General features: G+C 47.3%; 1 protein-coding gene across 1 annotated transcript in view; it reads left to right on the top strand.

Annotated features, from left to right (window-relative positions):
* The window catches only part of LOC134436043 (engulfment and cell motility protein 1-like), a 116,751-nt gene that overhangs the window by 38,826 nt on the left and 68,043 nt on the right, over positions 1 to 9,882 (top strand). Inside the window, exons 3-5 of the mRNA XM_063185071.1 lie at positions 4,348 to 4,388; positions 4,868 to 4,940; positions 7,360 to 7,410. Coding sequence (XP_063041141.1) covers positions 4,348 to 4,388; positions 4,868 to 4,940; positions 7,360 to 7,410 — 165 coding nt within the window. The remainder of the gene's footprint in view (positions 1 to 4,347; positions 4,389 to 4,867; positions 4,941 to 7,359; positions 7,411 to 9,882) is intronic.

Genomic DNA, 9,882 nt, shown 5'->3' with positions numbered 1-9,882 from the left:
CTCTCTGTCTGTGTACGTGTGTGTCTGCCTGCGTGCGTGCGTGCGTGCGTGCGTGCGTGCGTGCTTGCGTGTGTGCGTGCGTGCCTGCGTGCGTCTGTCCGCCTGTATCTGTGTGTGTCTGTCCGCATGTGTGTGAGGTGTGGACATTGAGGCTCCAGCTGTTGCTGTTGGCAGTATAGTATAGTATAGCGAGCCCCGGCGTCTGCAGCCAAGTGACAATCCCAGCTTTCAGAGCCCTGACCCCCACTCTAGCAGCCAGGCAGGAGAGCAGGGCCTGATTAATATGGCCCGGGGCCCCCAGGCTACAGGTTGCTAGGGGGCCCCCCCAGAAGGCAATTTTTGCTTCAAAATTACATAGGCAGTTTCATAATAACATGCCAGGACTTAAGGATATTTTAGAAAAAAAGAGGTATCGCACACCAATAAAGTCTTTCTTGAGGTGCTGGCTTCCTGAGCATACAGATGTTAAAGAAAACTAGAAATGCATTCTCACAGAAAATGCTGGAAGCGGGCTTGCCTTTTGGGGCAGAGATGAAACAAAGTACTATTGAGAAAACAAAGCTAAAAGAAATCTTGGAAAAACTCCATCCACCCAGTCAGAAGTTATGGGCCAAACAATTCAGCCATCTTGGATTCAGCCATCTTGAAAGTGTTGTAGCTCTGCTTTTTGGGGATATACTAAATGACATACATGGTATTTTAAGTTGGCTAAGGAACATTGCATATGATATAATTTTGAAAATCAACATGGCTTCGAGCGGGATTAGAACTCACAACCTCCATATCTGTAATCCAACCCCTTTGCCATTGATATTAAATGACATACAATACATGATATTTGAAGTTGGCTAAGGAACACTGCATATAATATCATTTTGAAAATCAACATGGCTTCGACTGGGGTTCGAACCTCCAACCCCCATATCCCTAATTCAGCACATTTGCCATTCATACTAAATGACATACATGGCATTTTAAGTTGGCCAAGGAACACTGCATATGATATAATTTCGAACCCCCAACCTCAATATCTGCAATTCTGCCCATTTGCCATCCATTCTAATTGACATACATGGCATTTTAAGTTGGCCAAGGAACACTGCATATGATATAATTTTGAAAATCAACATGGCTTGGACTGGGGTTCGAACCCCCAAACTCCATATCTGTAATTCAGCACATTTGCCATTCATACTAAATGACATACATGGCATTTTAAGTCGGCCAAGGAACGCTGCATATGATATAATTTTGAAAATCAACATGGCTTGGACTGGGGTTCGAACCCCCAACCTCCATATCTGTAATTCAGCACATTTGCCATCGATACTAAATGACATACATGGTATTTTAACTTGGCTAAGGAACACTGCATATGATATAATTTTGAAAATCAGCATCGCTTCAAGTGGGATTCGAACTCTCAACCTCCATATCTCTAATCCAGCACATTTGCCATTGATAATAAATGACATACATGGCATTTTAAGTTGGCCAAGGAACACTGCATATGATATAATTATGAAAATCAACATGGCTTTGGGTGGGGTTTGAACCCTCACCCTCCATATCTCTAATCCAGCACAATGTGTTACCACTAAGCCAAGCAGCTAGCTGTCATGCACAGTCCAGCAAGACTATATTACATTGCATTGCAGAGCTGAACAATAGACTTCTAGAATGGTTGCTCGCACCTGCTCGTTAAGAATAGAATCTTGAGACAGTGACAGTTGAAATGGAACCCTTCATTGGCTGCACCTGTTGTGATTGACTGTAATGGCAGTTAGTATTGTCCTCTAAGCAGAGGCCAGAATGAGAATGAGTTTTTTGTCTTTACAACATCGTTGTAAAAAAACTAAAAGGAGTTGGCACGTGTCCTTTTCACAGATCGGAGTCATGCTTGTGATCTCTCTAACAGTCTTTGAATGAAGTTTATAGGTTAAAGGGTTCAGGCACAAATGGACCTCCGTGTGGGACATGCGCTGATCTCTTGAAAAATGCATTTTTGGAAAGACTGGGATTCTCCATAGGCCTAGGCCTGTTTTTTTTACAAACCTGCCATTTAAAAAGTATTGGGAGTTGGGAGATGAAACTTTGACAATTTGGAGACATCCCATAGAGCTCGCTAACAACGCGCCAACTAAACTTCTAGGTGAAAGTGTTGAAGTTGTATGACTGAAAAAGCCTCCTACACTCTAATCTTTAGAGTGGCGGAACTTTGGTTCATGGAGGTTCCACCACTGTTTTCAATGGGGACCCAGGCTTTAACAAAATCGCCAAAAACGGGAAAACGACAAGAGACACAGAGAAGCCTATAACTATACGCGATCTCCAAGCCGAGCCGGTCGTTTTAGTGTTTGAACGGTGTCTCTATCTCGAAAGGCCTAGGAGGAGATCCATTTTCTATTTTTACTGCCCCTGCACAAGACCAATAATAAAACAGGACTTAGAGATTACTATAATCGGGCCTTGCTCTGCAAGGGCCATGCTCTGCATGGTCCTTGCTCCGCAAGCCCGCTTAATAACTATAATCGGGCCTTGCTCTGCAAGGGCCATGCTCTGCATGGTCCTTGCTCCGCAAGCCCGCTTAATGAAAAGAATGCCGCACACTCTGCTCCATGTTTTATTGGTGAAGTGGCGTTTCGGCCGTCTGGCCTTCTTCAAACTTACCCTTATCTTCTAGGACTTAAGGATATGTCTGACAACTATGAAGAGGAGTGTTAACTGTAATTGACACGACAGATTCATTTTTCCATGTCACACCCCATCACAATTCTGCAGTTTTTGACTTTTGGCCAATCAGGGGCCCCCTGGCAGGTGGGGGGCCCTAGGCGTCAGCCATATCTAGCCTGTGGATTAGTCCGGCTCTGCAGGCAGGGGAGGGGAGCAGGGCGGCTGCAGCCAAAGCGACAATCCCAGCTTTCAACCCCCTTTTAACGGCCAGGGGCTGGTGTCATGGCGTCATACTGTGTGTGTGCACCCGACGCCTCTTTCACTTGGACAGAGCTCATGTGTATATTTGAGCGTGTGTGTGTGCGTGTGTGTTTTTTTGTGTATGTCTGTGTGTGTCCACGGTTGCAGCAGCTGTACACATCTGTGACGGTTTAATGGATTTGGGTAGATGTGTGTCTGTGTGTGTGTTTGTGTGCGTGCACGTGTGCGCGTGCGCGTGCTCGTGCGTGTGTGTGTGTGTGTGCGCGCGTGGCGTCTGTGTGCGTGTGCGAGAGGGAAAGTGCAAGCGCTTCAATGTGTGGTGTGCTTCTGTGGATGTATATATGTTTGTGTATATGCATATTCCGTTTCCATGTTGAAATGGATTTGAGTTGGTGCTTACAGTATGCAGTATGCAATCCCTTGAGTCTTGAGTGTGTGTCTGGTTATGCATTATACAGCATATATCATAAGCGCGCGCGCACACACTGATACACACATACACACACACACACAGATGCACACACACAAACACACACAGATGCACACACACACGCGCACACGCACGCGCGCGCGCACACACACACACACTGATGCACACACACACACACACACACTGATGCACACACACACACACACTGATGCGCACACGCACACGCACGCGCACACACACACACACACACACACACACACACACACACACACACACACACACACACACACACACACACACACACACACACACACACACACACACACACACACACAGCCAGCTCTTCATCCCCAGACAGGCCCATGCCAAGTGAACTGGCCCAGTTGGCTGGGCAGGAGGTGAGGGGGAGGCCACTGCAGCCCAGTCCAGGCCTCTGAGGATTAAGAAGGAAAACTCTTTTTTTAAATTCTTTTTTGTTATTATTATTATTATTATTATTATATATCTACACACAGGGTGAGATATAAAAAAGGGGAAAATGTGTGATATCTGTGAGATGTAACAACAGAAAATGCTAAATGAATACATTGTTTCACGCAATAAAGTATTAAAAGAACAGAATGTTGGCTGGGCAGGAGGTGAGGGGGAGGCCTGTCCAGTCCAGGTCTCTGAGGATTATCAGAATGAAAACTCAGCTACTGAGCAAAACTCTTTTATTTAGTTTTATTCTTTCTTCCTTCCTGTTTGTGATGTTGAGTAGGGAGGGAGGCCCTTGATTTTGAAGGACATTTGTGTTTATTTTTACCCCCTCTTGCCTTGAAGAGTGTGTGTGTGTGTGTGTGTGTGTGTGTGTGTGTGTGTGTGCGTGCGCGCGTGTGTGTGCGTGCGCGTGTGTGTGCGTGCGCGCGTGTGTGTGCGTGCGCGTGTGTGTGTGTGACCAGCCACTAATGAAGCTGTGTGTGTGTGTTTTTTTTTCTCCACAGAAAAAGCCTCTCTCAGCCATCATTAAAGAAGTGTGCGAGGGGTAGGTTTGCCATGACTGTTTTCACTTTTTAAAAAAAAAATCGTAATATTTCTTAAGGTGTGTGTGTGCGTGTGTTTGTGTGAGGGAGATATAGTGTGTGTGTGCGTGTGTTTGTGAGGGAGATACTATTGTGTGTGTGTGTGTGTGTGTGTGTGTGTGTGTGTGTGTGTGTGTGTGTGTGTGTGTGTGTGTGTGTGTGTGTGTGTGTGTGTGTGTGTGTGTGATGGGGAAAGAGTGTGACTGTTTTTTTGTGTGCTTTGGATTTTGGTGTGTATACGAGTGAAGTTTTTTGAAGGCTGCTACTGTGCACATGCGCACGTTTGTGTGTGTCTGTTTTGTATTTCGATGTGTGTTGTGCATTTGGGTGTGTGTTGTGTATTTTGGGTGTGTGTGTGTGTGTGTATTTGTGGCTGTATGAGTAAAGTTGTTTGTGCATGCTGCTGTGCTGACTGTGTTATTTCCTGTGGTGCGTCTGACAGATGGTCCGTACAGAACCATGACAACTACGCCCTGCAGAATGCGGACTCCACCAACTTCTACATCACAGAGAAGGTACAGCACAGCACACTACTCTAGCGGCACCCCTCCCAACGCACACTCACACTTCCTCCTCTGACTGTCTTTTTCTTTCTTTCTTTCTTTCTTTCTTTCTTTCTTTCTTTCTTTCTTTCTTTCTTTCTTTCTTTCTTTCTTTCTTTCTTTATCTCTCCCCCCCACCCTCTCTCTCTCTCTCTCTCTCTCTCTCGCTCTCTCTCTCTCTCCCTCTCTACCTCTCTCACACTCACTCTCTCTCTCTCTCTCGCTCTCTCTGCCATGGTAAACTGGGGCAAAAGTGAAGGTTTTTTAATGGGGAAGTGGGCCGATAGTGGCCCACCTTCTCTTCCTGGAGGGCTGGAGTGGGGGAGGGAGGGGCTCAAAGTGTTGGGGGTTTTCTTGGGGGGCTCTACATTTCAGGAGAGGAATTGGGAGGGGCTGCTGGGGAAGGTGTCTGCCAGGTTGTCTAGGTGGAATTGGCTGTTATCTGAGCTGTCCTACAGAGGTAGAGTTCTGGTCACGAATAACCTGGCCGCCTCCATGCTCTGGCATAGGTTCAGTGTCCTTGATCCACCTGAGAGTTTGGTGAGGGAGCTCCAACGCAGGATGAACAATTTCTTCTGGTCTGGCCAGCACTGGGTCCCAGCACCAGTGTTGTATCTGCCACTAGGAGAGGGGGGGCAGGGTTTGGTGGACATTCAAAACCGTGTGCGTGGTTTCAGGCTGCATGCGGCGCAGAGACTGCTCTACGAGAAGGCTTTGGTGTGGGGGCCAGTTGCTCTCTCGCTCTTGAGGGAGTCTACACCGATGGGCTATGACCGGCAGTTGTTCCTGCTCAGTGGGCATGAGGAGTGCTGCGGCGGGCTTCCTCCAGTCTACCGCACAATGATGAAAGCGTGGATGTCGACATTCAAGGTGCAGAGGACTAATTGTGCTGTGAAGGACTGGGTTTTGGGGGAGCCTTTGTTCTTTAACCCTTGGTTGAGGAGCAGGTTCTTCGCATCCGCCAGTGTCCGAAGCACTTTTGCTGCTGCTGGATGTACGGTTCTAGCTCACTTGAGAGATGGGGGTGAGTGGAAAACGGCCAATCAGCTACAGAGGATGACTGGACTGCATTCGCTGAGGGTCCTAGAGGGGATCCTGGCAGAGGTCCAGAGAGCGCTGCCGGGTGCCTGGAGGCAGGTGCTACAGACTTGCGGGCTGGGTCCAGACTGGAGGATCACATACAGCTTCCCTATGTTGGAGGTGTCTGCTGCATTGATGGAGTCTGCACAAGACCAGGGGGAGGGTCTTGTGTGTTTGGAGATGCATGGGCAGAGAGACTTTGTAAGCCTCAGTAAGAAGGAGTTATACTCGCTGTGCGTTAAGGTGGGCCATCAGAGGGTGCTGGAGCGTGTTGGGGCATGGAGGTGGTCAGAAGTGTTTGGGCCGGGGTTCCCCTCTAGGGGTTGCTGGAGGTCCCTGTACAAGCCTCCCATTGAGAAGCGTACTGCTGATTTGCAGTGGAGACTTGTTCATGGGGCGATCGCTACAAACAGACACGTGGCATACCTGGACCCAGCAGTGGGGAGGGGTTGTCCATTCTGTGGGGAGGAAGAGTCTTTAACTCATTTGTTTTTGTATTGTAAAAGGTTGGAGGGTCTTTTTCACTGGTTCAGGGAGGCTTTGGGAGGGTTTGGGGAGGGTTTCTCAGAGTCCCTTTTTATTAGTGGCCCTAAATACAGTGTCAAATTCAAGAGGGAGGTTTGTCTGGTTAATTTCCTACTAGGGGTGGCAAAGTTGGCTATTTGGCTGACCCGCAAAAAGAAAATGCTGAATCTTGACTCGGTAGACCCCTTGGAGAGTTTTCTGGGACTGGTCAAAAGTCGTATCAAGGTGGAGTTTATGTACTACCATTTGGTCAATGATGTAGGGACTTTTTCAAGCATTTGGTGTGTGGGGTGTTTGTTGTGTCGGGTTGGGGAGAGTGGGGAGCTGGTTATGAGGATATAAGGGGGTTGTAATGGATGTATTGTGAGAATGTACTATGAGTAAGCGGTGTTAAAATAAAGGCATTTTTAAATCTCTCTCTCTCTCTCTCTCTCCCTCCCTCTCTCTCTCTCTCTCCCTCCCTCTCTCTCTCTCTCTCTCTCTCTCTCTCTCTCTAACTGTCTGTCTCTCCATCACTCGTCCTTGCTCTCTCACTTTCTGTTTCTCTCCAAGGACGTCTTTAATTAAATTTGTTGTGTTCGATCCGAAATCTGACTTGCCAAAAAAAAAAAAATCCTACCGTTTTGCTTTATCTCGCTCTTTTTCTGTCTCTGTCTCTCCCTCTCTCTCTTTCTCTCTCTCTCTCTCTCTCTCCCTCTCTCTCTTTCTCTCTCTCTCTCGCTCTCTCTCGCTCTCTCTCGCTCTCTCTCGCTCTCTCTCTCTCTCCTCCTTCTGTGTCTCTTCTCAGAATCGCAATGACATCAAGAATGGATCCATTCTGAGACTCACCAAATCCCCTGTGAGTACGGTGCCCCATTATCACACACGTATTGATTTCAGCCTTTCTTTATCATCTTTACTCCTTTCTTTATCTCTCTCTCTCTCTCTCTCTCTCTCTCTCTCTCTCTCTCTCTCTCTCCCTCTCTTTCTCTCTCTCTCTCTCTCTCTCTCTCTCTCTTTCTCTCTCTCTCTCTCTCTCTCTCTCTCTCTCTTCTGTTTTCTCTCCATCGCTCTTTTCCCTCCTCCCTTCCCTTCTTACGAGGTGCTTTGAGGACACTCGAGTTGAGAACCTTGGTGACACAAACACTGACACATACAAATGCGTGCACACGCCTCTTTTTCTTTCCCATTCTTTCGATTTTTCCCTTTTTCTTTTTCCTCTCTCCTTGTGTCTGTCATGTCTATAAATTCCCAGGGGGCCCACCAAACCCTTCCGTCCGTTTCCCCTCCTCCCTCTCTCTCTCTCTCTCTCCTCTCTCTCTCACCTCACGTAATCCCGCAGATGTAACGTGGGGAGAAATAGAAGGAGGCGTCCACAGCTAGTGCAGTGCTTCTCAAACTTTTTCAGACCGAGAACCACTTTGTTCCCCTAAAAATGTTCAGGGACCACCTGTCAACTGAATTGTCAGCTAATTTGACACTGCTCATTTCAAAGCAGATCACTTACACATTGCATTACATTCAGAACATGATTTGAGCCATGTTTAGCTTGTAGCCTCTTACTGCAGCAGGGGTCGCCGGCGACCCTATTCACTTGCTGAAAATGCTTAACTACATCATAACAACATTGCCATGACATTACAGAGAGCCATAGTGCTGCGCTAAGGGGTTAAAAATATTAGAAATATATGCTACTGCTAGCTTGTCTTGGAAAAGTAGAAATGCCCTCGCGGACCACCTGAGCTCTGTCGCGGACCACCAATGGTTCCCGGACCACACTTTGAGAATCACTGGGCTAGTGGAACAAGTGTCAGCTGGTAAGGAAACAAAACTCGCTAAACAAACACACTGCTGCCGGAGAGAATGCATAAGGAGTAGCTGAAGCTAACATGTGTACACGGAGATGAACAGAGAATACTGTGAAGAGAATGGATGAGATTAGATGATGAAAAGGGGAAAAAGAGATGAGAAACGAATAGAACTTGGAAATGTTCCACTGACATGCTGAGGTCCAGAGTCTGTATCGTATGAGAAGACCTAAACGTGTTTACATGGAGATGAACAGAGAGAATAGAGATGGTAGAGATGAGATGATGAAACAGAAGAAAATAAATGTACAAAACTTTTTGGAGTTCTACCAAGGACATAGTGAGGGCCAGTGCTTATGTCATATGAGGAGAACTAACATGTTTACATGGAGATGAACAGAGAGAATTCAGAGTGAGTAGAAGGGGTGATGAAACGGAAGAAAAATAAAAGAATAAAACTTGGAAAGCTATGGCTGAAATGGCGAGGGCCAGTGTTTATTTCATATGAGGAGAACTAACATCTTTACAGTCGAACAGAGATGAAAAAAAACAAATGTGATGATGAAATAGTTGAAAACTAAAGGAATCACACTCCTGCTGAAGTTCTGAGGACAGAGTTGCGTTTCTGGAAAGCGTAGTTGCTAGCCAGTTAGCAACTTGGGTAATTGCCTATGGGAAATTACATTGCAAACAACAAAGTAGCTAATGTAGTTAGCAACTATGGCTTCGAGAAATGCACCCCAGACCTGATATCGTACGGTGGAGAGCGAACATGTTTTGTGGGTGGTGTTTCTTATGCAGGCAATCAGCTGGCCTTGTTTACGATCAATACAGGCATGTCGCGGCGGCCGCTCGCCACTGGGGTTGTGGCTGAGGCTGCGGCTGTGGCTCTTGATGCGGCGGAGCAGAATGTTCCGGGCTAAAATATGCTCCAATGTTTTTTGGCGTTAATTACTTCTGAGCAAGCAAGCAAGCGAGCGAGCAAACAAGCAAGTGAGCATGCATGCCTTTCGCAAAAAGCAAGGCTCCCATCGACTCGACTCAACTTTTCAAAAAATGGGTCAACAATAACATGCTTACGATTCCATAGCCTTGGCTATTTCATCCTTGGAAACCTGGAGCTATGTTGCTGTGGTGGTGTCCTGCCATATTATCATAATTCAGAAGGAGGAAGGCTTGAGGACGGCTTGCAGAGGGAAGGGGAGGAGAGGGGAGGGTTGAGGAGGAAGAGGGGACAGCTTGCAGAGGGAAGGGGAGGAGAGAGGACATCTAGCAGAGGGGAGGGGAGGGGAGGGAAGGGAAGGCTTGGGGAGGAGAGGGGAGCAGGGCTGGACTGGCCATCTGACATAGCGGGCATTTCCCGGTGGGCCCTGCACCCTTGTGGGCCCCTATTTTCAAAATTTAAAAAATGACATTTCTGAAAATAGGGGCCCACAAGGGTGCAGGGCCCACCGGTGAGTCCATTCTGCCCCGCTAATTATGAGGGGCCCCTTTAAGCCCAAAGTGCCTGGGCCCTATGTCTC

This window comes from Engraulis encrasicolus, chromosome 20 (genome assembly GCF_034702125.1).
Source record: "Engraulis encrasicolus isolate BLACKSEA-1 chromosome 20, IST_EnEncr_1.0, whole genome shotgun sequence".
NCBI classification, from domain to species: Eukaryota; Metazoa; Chordata; class Actinopteri; order Clupeiformes; family Engraulidae; genus Engraulis; species Engraulis encrasicolus.
The sequence above is the reverse complement of the archived record's forward strand: the minus strand, read 5'-3'. Positions and strand labels throughout refer to the sequence as shown.